The sequence below is a fragment of the Tupaia chinensis genome, unplaced genomic scaffold (genome assembly GCF_000334495.1).
Source record: "Tupaia chinensis unplaced genomic scaffold, TupChi_1.0 Scaffold140301_1, whole genome shotgun sequence".
NCBI lineage: Eukaryota > Metazoa > Chordata > Mammalia > Scandentia > Tupaiidae > Tupaia > Tupaia belangeri.
This window is the reverse complement of record NW_006200179.1, coordinates 370,686-392,904: the sequence shown is the minus strand read 5'-3', so window position 1 is coordinate 392,904 and position 22,219 is coordinate 370,686. Positions and strand designations below refer to the sequence as shown.

General features: G+C 35.0%; 1 protein-coding gene across 8 annotated transcripts in view; it reads left to right on the top strand.

Moving 5' to 3' along the window:
• The window catches only part of ROBO1 (roundabout guidance receptor 1), a 1,280,027-nt gene that overhangs the window by 1,163,659 nt on the left and 94,149 nt on the right, over positions 1-22,219 (top strand). For 6 of the 8 annotated variants that reach the window (XM_006162600.3, XM_006162604.3, XM_006162598.3 and 3 more), the window contains 3 exons: positions 13,168-13,176; positions 17,956-18,080; positions 20,423-20,594. In XM_006162600.3, coding sequence (XP_006162662.1) covers positions 13,168-13,176; positions 17,956-18,080; positions 20,423-20,594 — 306 coding nt within the window. The remainder of the gene's footprint in view (positions 1-13,167; positions 13,177-17,955; positions 18,081-20,422; positions 20,595-22,219) is intronic. The other 2 variants (XM_006162599.3, XM_006162602.3) reach the window with 1 other exon arrangement.

Sequence of the window (22,219 nt, the reverse complement as noted above, 5' to 3'; positions counted from 1 at the left end):
CAGTGCTGCATGCCTTCTCCACCACGGCGGCTGGCCTTGGTTGCTACTTGTAGGTAACTCCAGGGTCTTATTCTAAACACCACCCTTACAGGATTTGCTGTAGAGTGTTTGTGTTTTGTTTTTTTTTTTTCTTCTTCTGGTTTGTTATATGGTTAAAAGAATGATTTTTTTTTTTTAATTCCAACTAAATACTAGTAGGGCTAATGGGGAAAAGACATGTGTGGCTATAAAAAGAAAGCCCAAAGAAGAAAGTATGTAATGGGAACTTTTAAAGAATCAGCATTGTCAGCCTAGCTCTTTGTGAGCCGCTGAAAGTAAATGCCATGAGCCTCGAGGTTTAATGAAGTCCCACTACGGAATTTAACAAGAGAGTGATTTGTGAGAAGAGCTCCCTCTCCTAGCTGTTCTGATCCAGTGGTGTACACAGGAGGCTGAGCTCCACTCCTGCTGGGTTATTTTTTATGCTATTTGATTTGATAGAGATCCAGCAGCATTTGGGCCTATGATTCTTTGCCATTTTTTTTTTCTAGGAAAGAAGTAAAGAACTTATTGTGTTCTTATAGCTTCAAGAAATAGTCATTTTAACCTTAATGATTGCTGAAGATGTGACATTCTCTTAGATTTCTTTCATTCAGACATGAAGGATTGGGTTGCTTTCAAACAAACTGATAAAAATCTTAAAAATTAATCAAAAGAAAAAGCATTCACTGTGTAACCTTCCCACAATGAATGTGAAACACTCTCTACTGTATGTGCCGGAAAAATATTTGAAGAAATAAGTCAAGCAGTCAGGCACAAGCAATAATTGATACATAAGATGATTCTGTGACAATAATGACATAGCCTACAATAGTAAATAGCATGTCAGAGTCTTCCATGATGTGCTGAGCTTTCCTGTGGTCTGTTCATCTACATATCAGGGGGTAAGGATTTATCACGGCCTAGTTACATAGACGTATAACTGACTAATTGTTTTTAAGCAACCAACATTCTGAAAAAAAAATGGCGTCAGTCTGGAAATATGTAATTGAAGTGTGTGGATTTACTCACCCTGAGAATGAAATTTGGAGACATAAGTTCTTTTTCGCTCTAGTTATTGACAGGTAACTCACTGTTAAATGTTAAGTTTATCACTACCATTTCCATATCGTTTAAAGACGTGTACTTATTTCTTGAGATGATGTATCATTTATGCAAACTAATTCATTGTAAGTTAATTCAGACTGATATATGGTATTTTATTCAGAATTATTTGAACATAAAGGAATAGAGATAACTCATCATTTAAAAGAGAACAATCATGAGTCAGCCTATGTGTGGTGGTGTAGGTGGTTGGATCCCACACAGCCAACTGCATGATTGAGTCTGGACCTGGATACTTGAGAAACATGCCAGGGACTTGAGTGTGTGTGTCTACAATCCTAAACGGAGGGAGAAATGGAAAAGAAGCGATTGTGGGAGGAGAGTGAAGGAGAAGGGATTTCAGCATGGACATCCCCCTGTGGAATGATTTCTCACTTTCTCTCTCAATGTCTCTGTCTCTCTTTCTCCAGCAAGCAGACGTACTCTATGGCAAAAACCTCTACACACAAAAAAATGGATTTTTATGCATTCACATGTATTGATTTTGTATTATTTGCTTGCTATGACTTTAAATATTTTGATATAGCATTAATAATTATGCCAAATAGTATTCACTCTTTGCACATTGCACAAATCACTTCACCCCAAAACAAATACCAGGGTTATCATTAGAATATCTGTTAATCTTTATCACAGTAATTTAAAAATATAAAGTAACTCTTCTTATTTAGTGTTTAAAGAAGATTCAAAATCAGTGGCAAGCTAAAATTTTGTTATCATACCTAAAGTTTGCAACTGATTAAAGCACCATGAGCACTTTAATTTGCTTTTAAATTGTTATTCTCATGACTTGATAAATAATGTGCCAGTATAAACACACCTGCAGAAAATACTGAAGCAAGTATGGGACAAAATATAGTGGAGTAATTGCTTTATAACAGATTTATGAGGGTAGGGAAATCCATAAATGGTTGTTAAAGTTAGCTTTAGGACATTTATTTTCTGTGGTCGATGTTATTAGAAAAGAATTCAGAGCACTGCTCAATTAGCCCTGATAGATAGACTATTTTACAAAGGCACTTTTAAAAGTTAACTTAGTGGATGATGAAATAGTTCAAACAGTACTTTTTAGGTCATTAGTAAAGAGATGAGATGTATTTTCATGATTTTCCTAAGGCTTTTTACTCCCCCTAAAATATACTTTATCATGAAATATTATTAATAACATATAGTTTTTGCCTTTATTGAGGTTTCTTGGGGATAAATGCTAAATTACATAAATTTATGCTGGATTTTTTAAACTGAATATTAGAGATGGATGGGGGCTTACAAGTCATTTACTTTGGCTCTTTCTTTCTTTCTTTCTTTCTTTCTTTCTTTCTTTCTTCCTTCCTTTCTTTCTTTCTTTCTTTTTAAGAGGTTTTTGCTGTAGGGCACGCATAAGCTCACCAGAAAGACAGAAAGAGACAGAAAGCGAGAAATCACCCCCTAGCGAGGATGGCCACACCACAATCCCTTCTCCACACACGCACATATGCCTGGTGTGAGTTGAAGCCACCACGTCTGGGTCTTGAACCGCAGTCAACTATGTGGGCGTCCAGCGACATAGCCATGTGCCAAATGCTGGTCCTGGCACTTTCTTATAGATAATTAACTGGGGTCAGATCTTTATACTGTACTGCAAACTCTGAACATATCTATTCATTTGGTTATTTGACGGCCTTTGACATTTATAATGTTTGTCTTAAAAGGTTGCATTGCTTCACTTTTCAGAGATAGACCTGGCTGTTTTGACATTGTTTCTGTGAGAAAATAAAACATAAACATAAAAACAGAAAACATGACAAGTATAAAATATTTCTTCCCTCAAAATAATTTTATATGCATTAAATCTGCGCACATATATGAAGACTAATTATGAACTTTTCTTTATCTAATATACCGGTGCACATTGTGCATTTAAATTATTTCTATTCTTATTTTTAATTGAAAAAATAGTTTTTCTGTGTGTGCTATAGGGTATGCACACTTGTCAAAGAAAGACAGAGAGAGAGAAGGAAAGTGGGAAGTTACTCCCTGAGGGAATGGCCATGCCACAACCCCTTCTCCTCCATCCTCTTGGGATTTTGGGCATGGACATATACCCAGCATGACTTTCAAGTGACTGGTTCTGGGATTTGCACCAGGTAGTCAGCCCTGTGGGATCCAGCTGCCTTAACCTCTATACCATCTGCTGGGCCCCATAAATAATTCCTTCTTGAAATTTACTTTGGTTAGGTCATGGAGTTAAACCATTTCAGAACTAAAAGTACATTAGAACAAGATTTAACTCTCCTTTTTAAGAAATGAGTCATGCAATGTAGTAAAATGAGCAAGATTTTCAAGAACTGAAGATACCTGAATTCTAATCATCCTTTCCTTACTTGATGGATGACCTTAAGAGAGTTATTTAATCTTTATTTCCTTTCCTTTGGAAAACTGGAACACTGAATTCTTCCTTACAGAATTGTGGAGAGGGTTCTTTCTTCCTTCCTTCCTTCCTTCCTTCCTTCCTTCCTTCCTTCCTTCCTTCCTTCCTTCTTTCCTTCCTTTCTCTCTCTCTCTCTCTCTCTTTCTCTCTCTCTTGTTTTCAGAGAGATTTTTGCTGTAGGTTGTGCACACTTGCTGGAGAGACAGAAAGAGAGAAAATGAGCAGTTACCCCCCAAGGGGGATGGCCACACTGCAATCCCGTCTCTTCCATTCTCCACTTGGGACCTTGGACACATGTGCCCAATATGAGTTTCGAGTCTTCTGGTCCAATACTCAAACTGCGGTTGACCATGTAGGAGGCCAGCACCTTAACCACTATACCACATGCTGACTCTGGGGAAGGTTTTATAATATATGATCTGACTTATGGTTACCTAACATTGATGGCTCTTTATTATTAAACTGAGGTAGAGAATGTTTATGTAATTTATGCAAGATCCAAGACCTGATTTCCACTGAAGAGAATCTTGATCCAAGTGGTTTAATTATCAGTTGAGTAATGTTATCTTTATACTAATGTACTTTAATTCTAGACTATTCATGAAGTTTGCCATTTAGAGACAGGCATTCCAGGGCTAGCCAGTTGTCATGGTGGTTAAAGTGGCTGGATCCCACATGGCCAACTGTGTGGTTTGAGTCCTGGACCTGGCGGCTTGAGAAATGCAGTGTGTGTGTGCATGTGTGCCCAAAATCCCAGAAGAAAAATGGAAAATAAGGGATTGTGGCATAGTCATCCCCCCTAGGGAGTGATTTCTCACTTTCCACTCTCACTCTCTCTTCTCTGTCTCTGTCCAGCTAGCACTCATGGCTTACAGTAAAAATAAAATAAAATAAAATAAAATAAAATAAAATAAAATAAAATAAAATAACACAGTGCACTTGTTCAAATTGACAAAATCTTTAGCACTTTCTATGTACAAAAAATATATACTGGACTGTCTGAGGGATGTATAGGTAAAAAAAAAAAATAATTAAAATCCCGTCTTCATGGGGTTATTATAGCCTAGTGAAGACGAGAGAAATATACAGATGTCTGTAGTATCAGCAGAATATAAGAAGAGGAGTAAAAGACACAAGGAAACTTCAGCATATATATGTACTATCTTCAAATTTGTTTTGTTTTTGGGACCAGCAGTTAGCGTAATGACTATGTCGCTGGACTCCCACGTAGTTGACCGCGGTTTGAGTCCCAGACCCAGTGGCTTAAACTCACCCCGGGTGCGTGTGTGTGTATGCCCAAGATCCCGAGAGGAGAATGGAGAAGAAGCAATTGCGGTGTGACCATCCCCCCTGGAGGTGATTTCTCGCTTTCTACCTCTCTGTCTCTCTCTGTCTGTCTGGCAAGCACACGCGCCCTGTAGCAAAAAAAAAAAAAAAGAAAAAAAAGAAAAAACCTCTCCCAAAAAAGAAAAAAAAAAGTTTGTTTTGTTTTCATCACTCAGACTGCTTCATGAAATCAGATTGGAAAAAGGCAAGACAGTAGTCGAGGTGGCTTGAGCAGAGTGGTGGGAATATAGACAGAAGAGGTCGATAACATGGAAAAATAGTTTCCAAATAGAATCTGTAGAGGGAGAAGGAAGAGCAAGGTTTCTGGCTTTCTGAACTGATTTAGGAAATAGTACCTTTAAAATCATGATCTGAGAACCAGATGCTGGTGCAGCAATAAAGTGACACACTGTGAGACATTTCACATGGCTCAAGTCCAGAGACCTCCCTGGATATGCTGGGCCCTCATGGGCTGGCTGAGGCCAGGAATGTATAGTGGTGCCAAGATTCTGTTGGTGGTACTATCTCGCTCCTCCATCTCTCTTTCTGTCTCTCTTATACATGGAATAAATAAATAAACAAACTTTAAAAAACTATGATCCTGAGATCCTGTGGCAGGTGGTAGGCACCTTGGCATAGATTGTTGGGTAGTTGTATTTGAATCTTGGGTTCCTTAGTAGATAAATGAGTAAGTGGCAATATTTAACAACTGTGCTTTTTGGGAACATTTTTAAAAGATAAAGGAAAGGAGGAAAAGGATTGATCTTTTCTGATTACCTACAATTGATCTGACAATATGCAAGGTGCTGTATATATATTGGGACCGAGGGAAACAAATACTTGTTAAAATTCTGGGAAGATTTGAATTGAATAGATAATATACAGCTGATTTTCTTAATCCTGGCATGGTTTAAATATCAGACCAGATTGTCTTTTGCTGTGGGAGGATTGTCAAAGTCTTTGCAGGACTTGTGGCAGCCTCATGCCTCTGGCCATGAGACCAGTAGTTCCACTTCTCCCACCACTTCTCCGCTTCAGTCCTGACCAACTAACATTAGCTCTAGAGCCATTGTTCGAGAGAATCATGTGAGATATTTGAGTAGAGGCGAAAAGTTCATAGTATTTTATGTAACCATTAAATATATTCTAGAAATGCACCTTCTTAATCTCTATTTTTATGTCTGAAAAATTGAAAGACATAATGACAGGCTTTTATGTTAAACTCAATCTTTTCCCACCAAAGAAATGATACCTAGTATTAAACTATCTTAAGAGTTTTTAATTGTTAGAGATGTGATCATTCATGACTTATCCGTGCATAGAGTTTCTCTAGTATGCCAGTGACTGGGTTTGTCAGTTCAAATGTAGACAGCTTCGCTACTTGAGAATTTAAATATTCCTCTGTTTTAAGAAAAATGTGTTTCTTCTAAAAAAATTTTATAACTCACTACTTTATTCTATTCATATTCTTCTAGAATCTACAGTTCTAATCTTTCGTATTTGTTAATTGAGCCCTCCACGCAAAGAGCACTATAGAAGAGGATGGGGGGAAAAAATATGAGAAATCATTAGAATTTAACCACCAATAATGACAGCTAATATCTTTGATTTGGTAGAAGCCCAGAGTCAAGATGTTTTCATTTACAGCCCATTTGAGAAAAACTGCAGTTCTCTGATATTTACTAATGGTATTAGATCTACCCTAGGTAAAACTGTCTAACTATAAAGTCCTCTACAGAGTCACTCTTGGAATTCAGAATTCTTAAATTGTTTTAGACCCAAATACTGTTGCAGTCTCTGTCACTACATTTTTAAATAATTGCATGGTTTGTTGCTAACAGTGAAAACTCATAATACATAGTTAACTTGAATATATTTGCTATTATGCTTCAAAAATTCAGATTTCACTGTGAAAATACCTAAATCTTAATTATAATGTTATGATCACATATGCAAGTGCTTTACTTTTTTTGAATTTTTTTGGTGTCTTCTGAATTTATCATATGATCTATGTGTATAAAATACATCAATTTAAAACAATATTGTCTGAAAATAATGTTTTTGAGCCTATTTTATAGTAGAGTAAACATTCATAATGTAAAGAAAATATATTGAGACTGAGGGACATGTCGATTGTTCTGCCTTGCTTCAGAATGTTCATAATCTTTAAAATCATAGTATAAAAAGCACTTTAAGATTCAACTTCTTTATCCTTTTGCCACACAGGGTTATAGCTAAACTGTTGTGGCCAAATGGAAATAAATCCTTTTTTTAAGACCTCTAGAGACGTCCCAGTTGGCAACAATTCATGGTTCAGTGACCCTTACTGTTAACTGCTTCTTTTCTATGCTTTCCCTAAGTCATTCCTGCTATTATTTAGGCTTATTATCTTCTCTTCTGGCCTAAGTAGTTATCAAGATTGGCTTAATCTGAAGAGTTCCTAAGTAGATGCTTTTTGTTTTCTTCAGACCAGGAAAATCTTTTCTGCCCACTTCTATATTTTTTCCTTCAAATATCTGTCATCTTTCTGACTCGTGACTGCTGCATGTAACAGATAGAAGAAATAAAAGTAATCTTCTCTCCCCTCCTCTTTACCTTTCTCTCCTTCCCTTTCCTTTCCATTTTTCCATTATTCCTTCCTTTCTTTCTTAGCTTCTTATCTTACTGACACTTAAAGATTGTCTACAAATAAATAAATAAATTACTTGGATCTCTTTGATGTCACATTCAAAAAAGGAAGTCTTCCATTCTAAGTTATAGTAGCTGTGAGTGTAAAAGAGAGAGGAAGAGAGTGAGAGAGAAAAAGCACCCTTGGCAGAGCCTCAACACACAACAGTCCCCTTCTCCCAGCCCTCTAGTGTACTCAGGATCTTGGGTGCCAGGAAGTGGCCCTTGCATGTTTTCCAGGCCACCTGGGATCTGAACCTGCATTTGGCCATGAGGGATCCAGCACAGTGCCCAGTATGCTAAGGACTGTGCCAGAGTCTGGTCCCCAAACTTTTTAAACAGCTGTTTTTAAAAAACATTCATCAACTAATATTTTTAAATCTTCATATATATATACACAAACATATGTATATTATATATATAGTATATATTTCATATTGTTATAGAGTGTGTATGCTTGCTGAGGAGAGAGAGTGAGACAGAGAGAAAGTGAGAACACTCCCCAGAAGCAATAGCCAAACCACAATCCCCCACCTCCATTATTCTCCCAGGATTTGGGGCACCCGTGTAGGCACACATAGCTGTGTGATTCCCCAGCCACCCAGTCTGGCATTCAATCCTCGCAGTCAGCCATGAGTGATCCAGTCACCTCAACCACCATAGCGCCGGCTGGCCCCTTCCAAAATTTTTAAAAACAGATGTACTTTTTATCTTTTAATCTCAAAAGGCACCAGAAAATTTTATAATTATATAGATTACATAATTTGAAGATAGACTATAATTTATCGGTGTATATATATAATACATATTTTAGATTTTTGCATCACTCTTCATTCTCCTTCAAAAATAACCTAGGTGAAAGCAGTATATCTTCGATACAAACTCAGCCTCATGACAAATTCTCTTAATTTCCTACCCCTGTCCAAAAATCTTCAAAATAAAAAAGTTTAGCCCTCTTCCTGGAGATACTGCAGTACCTTACTATTTTAAAAAATATAAAGTAGTATATAAAATAGCAAATTTTAATTTCTATAAAATGTATACTTGTTTTAAAAGTCATTTTATCATCCTATTTGACATATTTACCTTACAATTATTCTTATCAAAATATGATTTTTTTCATGTTTAAAAAAAGATGACTAGGACCAGCAGATGGCACAATGGCTGCATCTCTGGACTCCCATGTAGTTGACCATGGTTTGAGTCCTGGACCAGGTGGCTTACAACTCACGCCAGGCCCGTGTGCGTGCATGCCCAAGATCCCTAGAGGAGAATGGAGAAGAAGGGATTGCAGCATGGCCATCCCCCTGGGGGGTGATTTCTTGCTTTCTGTCTCTATGTCTCTCTCTGTCTTTCTGGCGAGCACAAGTACCCTATAACAAACACCTCTCATGAAAAAAATATAAAAATTATAAAAGATGACTATTTTATTCAGCTTATAATTTCAAGTGATAAAATGATTGTTTTTGGTTCTTCCTTTAAAGTGATGGCATTGGGGCAGCTCAAGGCCTGGTGGATAAGAATGCTAGATCTCATATCTCCGGCCAGCAGGATGGAGAAATGGAGGAGAAGGGATTATGGCATGACTATTCCACATAGGAGGATCTTTCTCCTCCCTCTTTCACTGTCTGTCTCTTTATGTTATATGCCTTTGGCAAATCTTTTTAAAAAAGGAATTATGCCATTACTTTTTATTACAAAAAAAAAGAGAAACTTTTCAAGAAGTTTAAGTCTACTTTATTGCTTATTAGTTTTCCATGTCTTTTTAAAACTATAGCTAAATATTTTTGAAAGAGATGAAGAAATTCTCTTGGGTAGTAATGATTTTTGATTAAACAGTTTATAACAGTTTAAATGTAAAATCAAGTGTCTTTTGTGTCCTATTGCATATGGCTGTTCCCTAACTGATTAACCAGCAGGAAAATTTGTAGAGACCTGAATTCAGTCAAGAGGTCTAGAAGCTAGCCTTTGGTTAACCATCTGTGACCTTGGGAAGGTTATTTAACATTGAGATTCTGTCTTCTCCTGCCAAAAGAAGAGGGTTAGACCAATAAGTTGTAAGGTCATTTCCAGTGTCAATATTTTACAGTTTTATTGTTTTATTAGAGAAGGAGAGAGACAGGCTTTTTCTCTTAGTGAGATGAGGGAATTGGGATAGAGGTGCTCTGAGCTTTCAAAAAAAAAAAAAGAAGTTAAGGGGGATTCTGATGAGAGTAGGAGGCAAACCTTCCGTAAACCTTGAACTTTACAGGACAGTGAATGAACTGACTCCAAGATACTCTGCTTTGTTTCTTTGTTTGTAACATTTATTTATTTTTCCTGACTCTTTTTGGCATACCCAACTAGATGATAATAGTCACTGCCGGGAATCAGCAGTTAGCGTAATGACTATGTCGCTGGACTCCCACGTAGTCGACCACGGTTCGTGTCCCAGACCCGGTGGCTTAAAACTCACGCCGGGCGCGTGTGCGTGCGTGCCCAAGATCCTGAGGAGAGAAAGGAGGGGAAGGGATTGCGGCGTGACCATCCCCCCTGGGGGGTGATTTCTCGCTTTCTGTCTCTATGTCTCTCTCTGTCTGTCTGGCGAGCGCACGCGCCCTACAGTGAAAATCTCTCCAAAAAAAAAAAAAGAAAAAAAAAATAGTCACTGCCTATTTTATAGAAAATTACCCTCCTCATACAGAAAGAAAATCCTTTGGACTGACAACTTGAAGAAATGTAGAGAAAAGGGAAATAAGTGAAAAACTTACAGAAATTTTGGTCATCTATTTTTCAAGGAGAAAGTTAGGGATGGTAATTGACTTTGTGAATAAAAGAATTTTATATGGAGGATGTTACTGGCTTTTGTTTGTTTATTGAAACTAGAACAAACAAATGGGGGTTAAATTGTAAACAGATAGGTTTTCCTTTAGATAAGAAGAATTCTTTCCTGGTAATCAGGATTGTTAAAAGCTCATGTGATTATTCAACATAGAGTCCAGAAAAATTCTGATGTTTTAGAAACTTCTGTTAGATGATGTTCTTAGATAACTTTTAAGGTTCTTAAAAGACTGTAAAAATATTTTCTAATTATCCTTTCCATTGATACAGTATGCAAATGCATTAGCCTGGATTCTTACATGTATTATACTTTAATTAATGAAAGATTTTACTCCTATAGTTTGATTGCTGATAAAACCTATCAATATAAGCAAGGATAGGGTACTTTTAAGTTTTTAAATAAGCTGCTTCTACATAATGATCTTGTTTATATTGTATGTTTTTGAAATGCTCAAGGAATTTCAAATTACCTAAAATATATGAAAATATTGAGAAATTATTTCCTTAGTTTTCTCACTTCCAAGTTTCATTTAACTGTTCACTCTAATAAGATCAAATTTAATTTCAAAGTTTAATCCAAAATATAATTCCACAAATTTTTGTTGTATCAAAGCAGATTTCTATTGCTACAGTTTTCCGGGTTCTATCTTTTATAAGCGGTAAATATTTCTCCCTGTCATTTAAAAGACATCACCTTTACAGTATGAAGAAATGTAACTATGTTTTCTCCATTCCGCGTGTGATTTTGGGTCTAGATAGCAGAGCAGTTCCTAAGAAACATTAAACATGAGTATATTGAAGATTTAAAAAACACTTCCAACTTAAGTGAGCAATCATGCTTAAATTTTATTTTTTAGAATGAAAAGTAAAGAAAAATTATGTCATAAATGTTTAAGGGAACATGTGAGTTAACATGTGTTTCTGAATTGCTTTGAATTTTGGACTGGAGGTAAAAATGCTGCAGAGCTTTTGCCTCCATTTTGTAACTACCATTTCATGGTAGTTATTTCTTTAGTAGTTAGTTAGTTTTTGCCATAGGGTGCCTGCACTCCCCAGAAAGCGACAAAGAGAGGGAAAGTAAGAAATCATCTCCCAGGGGAATGACCACCCCTTCTCCTTCATTCTCCTCTTGGGATTTTGGGCACACCTGCGTATGTCCATGGTATGATTTTCAAGTTGCCAGGCCCAGAGCTAGAGCCATGGTCACCCGTGTGGTAGTATGGAGCCTTACCCACCACTCCACCTGTTGGCCCTTACAGCAGCCATTTGTTTAAACTATAGGAATGTATATCAAGTCTAGTTTTAACTTGCAAAAGTATATGGGAATTATTTGCATAATTAAGAAAATATGCTGTAAGGTTTTATTGAACTATTATGGCAAGTTCTAAATTAGACAGTTGTTACCTTTGCTTCTCAAATAGAAAAACAATGTAATCATTTTCCAGTATTTTCAACATGTATTACTTGGACTTTCTGTATTAAAGTGCTCAATATATTAGCACTGAAATTAGGTAGTATGATTATAACTATCAGTTGAGTTATACCGTTTTTCTATTGTCCCAGTCTAGTCACAGTTTTTCTGTGTATATTTTAAACTAAAAATATATGTGAATTTAAATGCAACACCTTCTAATACATTTCTTATTCAACTTGTTGCCATGGACTGGAGAATCTGGGTGATTGTGACAAATGCAAAATCTTGGACCAGTAGGTAGCTTGGTGGTTAAGGTGCTAGATCCCACATGGCTGACTCTGCAGTTCAAGTCCTGGACTCAGTGGCTTGAAAAATCTCACTGGGTTCGTGTGCATGCATGCCCAAAACTCAGAGAGGAGAATGGAGGAGAAGAGATTGTGGCGTGACCTTCTTTCTCGGGATGGTTTCTCACTTTCTCTCTCTCTCTCTCTCTTTCTCTGTTGCCCTCTGGCAAGTGCACACACCCTATGGCAAAAATATAGAAAAGAAAGAAAATATTCAAAATCTCAGGATAGCCTATGGCCTGGTGGTTAAGAGAGCCAGATCCCATATGGCTGATCATACAGTTCAATTCCCAGACCTGGCATCTTGAGAAACATGCCAAGCATGTGTGTGCATGTGCTTAAAATCCCAAAAGGTAGAGAAAATGGAGGGGAAAGGATTGCAGCATGACCCTTTCCCTTGGAGGGTGCTTTTTCTCTACCTGAGTCTCTGGCAAGTGCATGCACCCTCTGGCAAATTTCTTTAAAAATGCAAAATTTCCAACCACATTACTGACCTATAGAATCATTTTAGACATATGTAGAGGTCATTTGAATGCTATTCAAGTATAAGAAATATGGATTTAATAGGCTATCATTGGCACCATAAGCATTTTTAAAATTAATGATGTTGTAGAATTTAACACTTTGTTATTTTTTATTAAGCTGTTCAGTTTTTATTTTCATGTAACCTTAACTGTTAAGATTCATGATATGTTTAAACTCATTACACATACAGTTATCTAACCTGTCATCTGGTAGCAAAATGTAAAATCATTGGAAAAGGTTTTATAATTTTATAGCTATCATTCATTGTAGCTCTGCCATTGGATCATAATACAGACTTAAAGATTCATTTCTATGTTTCTTAAGTTATTCATGATGAAACTTAAAATGCTAACATATATTCATTCATGAACAATGTGAACCATATATCCAAATATTAACATGTTCTTTATTTTATGTTAAAGAAAGATCATTGTTAAGTCAAATCTTATTACTTTTTCTGTTTCATTTTCTGTTTCGTTATTTTTATTTATTCCATGTTTTCTTTTTTTTTGTTTTAGTTGGGTCTGGTAAGTTGACATTTTATTGGCCATCTTCTAATCATCGTGTCACTGTGACTGGAACTTCTCTTCCCCTTTCCATCCATACCCTTCCATGTCCTTCAACCAATCAGCCTCCATGTTTCACTTGTCATGGGCCACAAAGACAGACTGCACAGAATAAAGTCTGCAGGAGGTATGGGTAACTGTGACAAAGAGTGAAGGTAATGGGTCACTCCCTTTATGTCTTCTTAAATGATGTATGATCTGCATCCTTTTATTTCTTCTCTCTTGAAATAAGTGAGAAAATAAGTAATAGGATTGTATCTTGCTTAAGTATTATTTCAATTTCTGTCATGTTTGAGTAAACAAAAAGCAAATATGAATGCAGAGAACAATTTTTGTTGTTGCTGTTGTTATTCAAATGTATTTATGAATTTATAACTGAGTTTTCATGACTATCATTTGTTGAGTCACTAAAAGTTCTTCTGGTGAAAACCTCGAACTCAGGGCTGTTTGCACTCATTTTTATTTCTCCATCCCAGATGCATTTCATTTTGTGAAAGATATAATCACATGATGTGTACAAAGTTTATCAATATTTGTTTTGATAAACATTTGTTCACATATAAATAAAGAATGATTAGGTTCCAAAGCACTTACCTTGGGGGGAAGGTCCATTCCTTTTACAAAGTTGCCAGAACAACATTTTTAGAGAATTTTACATGAGTGTAGTACAGAGTATGCCAGGGACTAATTTTGACCCTAAAAGAATCTCTCACACTGTGCTTTAAATTAAAAATATACACAAACATTGTAGTACTGACATGTTATATTAATATAGATAAGGTAGGTTGTTCAATAATCATTATGCAATAACTCACTCTGAAAAAAGCTTTTTATGATTCCATATATACAAAAATATAGTTGCATTAAAACTTAATAAAAATAATGAAGATGTGAAAGTACAGGATGAAAATGGTATTGAATATTTATATATTTATTATTTGTTATGTAATCTATATTATATAATGTGATTGATACAGTAACAAAAATAACTGAAAAGATTAAAAAAGCTATTAACAAAATAGAAAATTGGGGCCAGAAGGTGGTGTGGTGGTTAAGGCACTGGACTCCCACATGGCTTACTATGGTTTGAGTCCTGGACCTGGTAACTTGCTTTCTCACTTTCCCTCTCTGTCTCTCTCTGGTGAGTGCATGTGCCATGCAGTAAATTTTAAAGTAATAATAATAATGAATTAAATCATTAAAAGAAAAAACGAAATAGAAAAGTGTATTTATAACATATATGAGAAATGGATACAATTTTAGCCTATCAGTTTTTAGTAATCAAAAAAGAAATACAAAACTAGAAGCATAACATTCACAACAAAGGATACCGATGACAAGTTAATGTGAAGCTAAATGCGTAACTTCACTAATGTAAAAAAAATTAATTAAGAGGAGGATCTGTCCTTAGCTTGGCAAAGGTATTATTATGTGCTGTTAGTGAATGTTATCATGTTTCTTCTGATAAGAAGAAAAACATTCCCAGGACACAATTTGGCTGTAATAACATGCACTCGATCTTTCCATATTTTCAGATCCTGTCATTTTACCTCTAGGTAATGATCTTGAACATCCTTGTGAGGAGGACATTGGTCTAATCACCATTTTTTAACAGTGAAAATGAAAATAGACTAATGTAAACAATAGAAATTGGTTAAATAATGTAAGATAATTTTCATATATTACTGATTAAACTGCCATTAGGTTGATACTTCCGGAGAACTTTTTCTTTTCTTTTTAAGCACCCTCCAAAGGGACACCGTCGTGCCCCCATTTCCTCCATTTCTCCATTCTGTCAGTATTTTGGCCATGCACATAAATGCATCAGAAGTATTTTTCAAGCCACTGAGGCCAGGATTTGAATCGTGGTTGGCCTGTGGGATCTGATTCCCTATGCACACTACTTACCAACTGCCCTACAGGTCTGGCCCCCATAGGAGAATATTTTAAAGAAGCCTAATCCTATATGGTAGAATTATGAGTAGCTTTTCTTTTTTTTCTCTATTTCCAATATTCCAAATTGTCAGCACTGAACATACGCAATAGTAACGTTATTATGTACTGTTGAATTTAACGAGTATAAATATTGAAACCTTCCAAAAATAATCCAATATTTCATCATAAACCTCAATAAGGGCATATGATGAATGCAGGGCCTCCTCCGTCTAAACAGATAGGCAGTGATAGATGGATAAAAGCGTATTTAGTTTGTTACATTTTTTTTTTCTTAGAGTGAAACCTATATCTGATATTTAACATACGTGTAGAAGAGCATTTCTTGAAAGTTACATTTCTAGGACATGTTTTGTGACTGATGTCACTGTTGATTTTGGCTTGAGTATATGCCTACAAAATACAGTAAATTCATTTCCAGGCAAATATCCTGTGTGGATGGATTGCTGCAGGATAAATGTAGTTAGCATAAGGGCTTGTATTCCTTGTTCTCAAATCAGTCTTTGAGGTTTGAAGAGAATTGGCATTTTATAAAAGAAACATAGATCTGGCACACATTCTTAGACATGCTTCTGAGAGTTAGGAAAGAGACCACCCAAACTTTTTACTTGACTAAGTGGCTGGAACATTTACAGTTTCCACTCAGATACCCTGCGTATTGGAAAGTCATAGTCTCCACTCATCCAATTAATCATTTGATTTCCTTTCATTGAAATGAAACAAACTCTAGGCGGGGTTTAGTTTATTATCTAGTTAATCCTTTCGATGTCTTGGTCTGATTTCTCTGAAAATTATTCCAACCTCTAACTACGGAATACCACGCTCCCGTACAGATTCGTACTGGAGAGAAGTCCTGCAGCAGTGGTGCATATGCTTATTATTATACCTGAGTAATGATAGCGTTTGCCACATCTGTGAGTAAGCCACTCAATTACAATCATAGCTTTTTCTTAAAAAAATTATAAGTTAGAAATTCAGCATTACCAAATAGAATGTAAACTATATTTCCTAACTTTGTATTTTCTTCCCTATAAGTAAGAGGACATTTGAAAGCATTTGACCTGATTTTTCAGGTCTCCTATAATTTTCTAGTCAAATGATATAATTTCTACCAAACCTCAATTTTTAAAAAAGGGGTCTAGAAGTAAGCGCACAAGATCTAATTACCTTCTTCAGTTTTGCTACTATCCAACTGTAGATATGTTATTTTATATTTTCCTTTGTTGAGGGGTTTCATAATTTATATGTAGTATCAATGTGCATATTCAATAACCTTTAATGTCCTTTTATGCCCAATATATTCAATTACCTAGAACAAGAAACATGTCTGATATTTTAAATTAAAATACATAAAATTTATCAACTCATATGTTATATAATATGCATTATACTTTTTAAAAAAAAATTTGATACTCATATGTTATATAATATGCATTATACTTTAAAAAAAAATTTGATCAGAGAGGGACCCAGAGAGAGAGAGAGAGAGAGAGAGAGAGAGCAAAAGTGTGAAAGCAAACAGCCAAGTCTGGGACTTGAACTGTAGTTACCCCTCTGGGAGTCCAGCACCTTTAACCACCACACCACCTGCTGATCCTTAAATGATCATAAATATGTCTGTATTATTTCGAATACTGTCCTTCATCAGAAGAGAGACGTACTCTAGTGAGCTCAGTGGAGACATTTTCAGCCATAACATGGATATACATTTTTACTGATCTTCACTTTAAAAGTTATCCTAAATGACTGATGTAAGTGATGGAAAATAATTTCAAAAAAAAAAAAAGATTAGAAATGATGGAAATGTCTTTAAAAAGTGGAGAACCCTGTCCTCTACAAAGTGTTAAATGTCTGGCTTGTAATGTTCATTCACTTCAATTTGAACTGAGACAAGAGAGAAGAATAATTGGGTGTTCCAGACAGCTGATAAGAAATGAATTTGAAATGTGTAAACAGTAGGTAAAAAGACTTACATTCAGAACACAGTTTTTTCCAAGCACAAGGCTCAGCCCCAATCTAGCTTCTTTTTTCCAGGGGTGACTTCATCAGCACACCTAATGTTTTCAGCTGCCATTGCTCTCAATGTAACTGACACAATTTTCTGACACTCTATTTACTGCTGGATGAAGTGGCCGTTTAAGTCTGTATAAATCAAACAGTTTGGACAAAGCTGGCAGTATTTAGAATGTCAGGATGAGCAGATGTTTCAAATTTGCCCTCATTTCCATATATATTCTGTTTGAACATGCCCTTGCCTATGTAAATGAAGGAAGCGGTTGACTCCACTATTGCTTTAGATTCGTTTCTATTCAAGTAATTGGACTGAAGATTTTAAATCGTTATAATTTGCAATGGTAGTATTTCAGAAGCTTTTGAGTTAAATTAAAGTAATTTTAAGACTTGCCTGCATCAGGAGGTCCTTGTGTATATGATTAAAGTTCATTCACCTTTGAGCAGCACTAAATGAGAAAAGATAATATTTATTCATACAGATTTCAGGTATACTTTGTAGAGGCTCAAATTATAGCTCACAAATTCTCTTTTGAATATAGAGGTTAATCTTAGAGGGTTAAGTAATAGAAAAACCTTTTTACAAAACAAGTCTTTTATTCTATAAATATCCTCTTAATGATTTAGCTTCAAATTAAGGATGAGAATTAGTACATTATTACTATGGTGCATAGCATGCTATGTAAAATAAAGGCAGCAATTGAGATATCAGGAAATTGTCTCTGTTAGGGTAATAGCCACATACTTCTGATTCACCCTGATTTCTTTCATCTTTAGAACCTCCACATTTTGTTGTGAAACCCCGTGACCAGGTTGTTGCCTTGGGAAGGACTGTAACTTTTCAGTGTGAAGCAACTGGAAACCCTCAACCAGCTATTTTTTGGAGGAGAGAGGGCAGTCAGGTATGACCTTTTCCTCCTTTTTTATTTTTTAATCATCAAAGATGGGTGACAGGTAGATGAGAAGAAAACCAGCATATTACTTGGTCACGGAGCTGTCACCTTGAGGTAATGGACACTAGAGGCAGTGTGGGAGGAGGGTGGGAAATAGGAGAGGTTAGGAGGGAGGGAATCAAGGGGAAAAGAAAAGAAGGCAGACATTTAAGGGAGACAAAAATGGAAAATTATCTGCTGATGATATTGTGTATGGTAATTGTGGCTGGACTAATAAAGCAAGTCTTCATTCTGGGAAAACTCATTTTGTACGCTCTAACAGTATACAGTGATTAAATGTAATAATAATAATAATAATAGATTGGAGAAATCTCCATAGGATTGGAACATAGGATGGTCTATGGAGAGTCATTGTTTTATCCTGTCAATTTTACCTTTATTTATATTCCAGCTAAATTAGAAAGGACAACACATTTTTATTAGCATAATTCAATCCGTCATTATTCTGTTATTCAGCGTTCAGAAATTACATATTAAAAGAGATTTACATACATTGAGAGCAAAGATAACTATTCAGTGTGATGTCTCTGAAAGCGTCAGGGGTCTGAAGTGCCCTCTGAATCATCAAACTTTATGATATTCCCTATAACAGAGATGCCATGTTAAGTATAGTTCAGTATTCTAATTCTTTGAATACTGTCATGTGTCATCACTATTTGCTCTTAAAACTTACTCTCTAAACATTTTATAAACCAGAATTTCTTATATACATTGAAACTAGAGTATAGAAATCAACCCTCTTTCAAACTCTAGGCTCACCAAAACTCTAGGCTCACCATTAGATTTACTTTAATAAACAGGAGATTTTGAAGAAGTTTGAAATACCTTTATATTTCATCTTCTAAGGATTTGTCTTCTCCAATAAAACAAAGCAATCCTCTTTACATGACTTTGGAATTTGTAGAAAAAAATGACTCATTCATTTTTAATGCAGTTATTCCTACTCTCTTTTATTCTTGTCTAAATGTGCACTTAGAAATAGCAAACAGGTAGTTTTTGACTGCACTCAATAATCTTAATAATGTTTATGTGTTACGGATTATAAGCAGTCATCAAGTTCACCTTTGTGTCACCTTGTAGGCAGATACTGACGTGATTATGGTCTGTAGTTCATCATTAGGGTCTAGTATCTTGGTGGATTTGAACACATTCAATTTGCACTCTAAGGACTAAATTAGTTGACAGCAGATTAAAGACAAAGAGCAAAACAGTTTCCTAGAGCAGGAAGAACTGGAAATGCATTGCAGAGGAAAATCTGTGCAGCAAATACAGCAAATGCGCTGGAACTTAATACAGCAGTATTGTGGTGATTCATTTAAATGATTTAAACTCTAGCTCATATTGCCAAATAATTTTCGTTTGGTTCGATATGATGATAAGACTCATTTTTTCCTAAAATTTTGTCACTGAACAAATATCCATGGAATAGTAGTTCATTGTTTTTAAAATGATGTCTGTTAAAAGGCACTGAAACATTGAAAAAGAAACTACTTTATTTGGTTAGGAAAAAATAGATATTTTTTATTTCATAAAAACATGATGACATGATGCATTATTTTATGTGAAACATACCCTTTGTCTAGGAAGCATGATCTTTTCATTTAACTCAATATATGAATAAAAAATTATGTAACAAAGATTCTCACATTGTAACAGAAGAAACAAAATATGTAGCATTGTTTATATGTAAATATAAATGGAAATAATCATATACAGTTATGCATATTCATAATATACAACTGTTAAAAGTTTGGTATACATTACTGAAAATGTATGATGGATGATTAGCAGATGCTTCTTGAGACAGAATAGTATTCTTGAACTTAGTCCGTAAGAATTGGTTTAACTTCTAATTTTTTTTTAATATATTACAAATCTTAGTGTTTAATCCTAATAGTTATATCCTAATAGTTATATGTGAAACCAGACTTTTATCTTTGATTAACTATGAAAAACCTTTTACTCTAATGATATCTAATATGCTTATAAATCTAGTAATATTTGAAAACTGAGAGTTATAAAATATACATTGATATTGAGGATTCACATTTTTAATTTAAATGGCTCTATTAAGGTTATGTTATTAAACTGCATGTGCATGTGTGTGCGTATATGTGTATAGACATGTTTGTGTGGATATGCTGTGAAAGAATATTTAGCTTATTTATGTCTGTGTATACCTATATAGGTATGTGGGTGTACTTTTATATGTATGTTTATAAATGTACCAGAATATTGTATCCTAGCAATTAACCAGTTGTTTTTCTTTTCTCCTGAATTCTGGGTTCCAGAATCTGCTTTTTTCATATCAGCCGCCACAGTCCTCCAGCCGGTTTTCCGTCTCCCAGACTGGCGACCTAACTATTACCAATGTCCAGCGATCCGACGTTGGGTATTACATCTGCCAGACTTTAAATGTTGCTGGAAGCATCATCACGAAGGCATATTTGGAAGTTACGGATGGTAAAGTAAAGCATTTTATTTCACAATGTCTAAGTTTGGCTTTGGACCTAAAGAGAGTGCCAGGAGATATATTTATTTCCAATTTTATATCCTTTCTTATGGCTATATTGGTATAAAACTGAAAAGGCTATTGATACAATGATAAGTCCAAAGCTATTCTTATTTTAGCCTACACGTGCCATAAATTTCAGCCTTCATGTGCCATACATTTCTAGCATCAAGCCCGATTTAGAAAACCATAGCGGTTATCCAGAGAGAAGTTAATATTGAATGTATGTAGGAGTATTTTCATATTTTAGAAAACAAGATATTTTAGCAACTTTACGTAAATTACTCTCTCTTCTTTCCTCTAAATTTAGAAGATAAAATAAACTGGTCATAATTCCAAACTCTTGAAATCTCACTGGATAATGAATAAGTTTTTCTTAACAATACTACTTTATTCAGTTTATCAATTCCCCTAAACATTATTTAATGCCAGGTATATTATAAAGACATGATGACAGAGAAAATTTTCCAACTGTAAGATGGAAAAAGTGATCATTTTAGAAGGATAAAGTGGAGGAGGATAAAGATGGAAAAAGCATACAAATAAAAGAAATCAATAAAAATACATATAAGTATATGTAACAAATATGTGTACATAAATATACAATTTATATTTATGTATATATGTAAAATAATATGAAATGATGACAGATTGAATAAAACCTATAAGTATGTGAAATAAAATTTGTTTATAGGTACATGTTTATGTCACATTTATATATACTTTTTATGTATATGTATTTAACATTCATATATGCAAATACAGTGTGTGTGTTTTTGTGAGCCAGAAAATATTATTAGAATTCGTCCACATTAAAAATACAATGGAAAGCATAATGATGATAAGGGATTTGTGACATCTAAAGCCAGATTTATTCAAATGAGTGATCAGAACTATTTGTTACTCTCAGTTCTAAAAGGAAGGTGAAGGAGCATTTCATGAAAGGAATATCCTGCCTGTAAAGTAGGATAGAAGGTGAGACAGGAAGAGAAGAGAAGCAGGAATAAATGATGCTTGCTTTATGTGTCCAGTCGGCTTGATTTTTTAAAAAAACTTCAGATAATTAAACTTTCAATATAATAGCCCTTGCTTCTCTAATTGGAAACTGCAGAGTCATCTTTCACTCCTCATCTTTCCTTGTTGCCATATCTATCCAATAATGTTTTGAATCCTTCAAGTTGTTGCTGTCTTTGTTACAACTCCCAGTCCGAGTCATGTGTCACATGAAACTGTTGAACAGTTTACTAATTCCATCCCATTTTCTTGATGCTTCTCCAAGTTATATTGCTATTTTCTGGACCCCTTTTTTCTTAATGATTATATAAATGAGGTATTTATATATCTACTGTAAGGCATGTAGATAAATTATTTAACTTGATAAATTTACTCATATCATGACCACTCAAATCTAAGATACAGAAAATTTTCAGGACCAACGAAAACTTCCATAGACTCCTTTTTAATCAGTAAGCTTCTCTCTGACAAAGATAATCACTTTTCTGTCTTTTATCACCATTGATTAGTTTTGCCTGTTTTTTTTTTTTTTTTTTTTTACAGACAGAGAGAGACAGAGAGA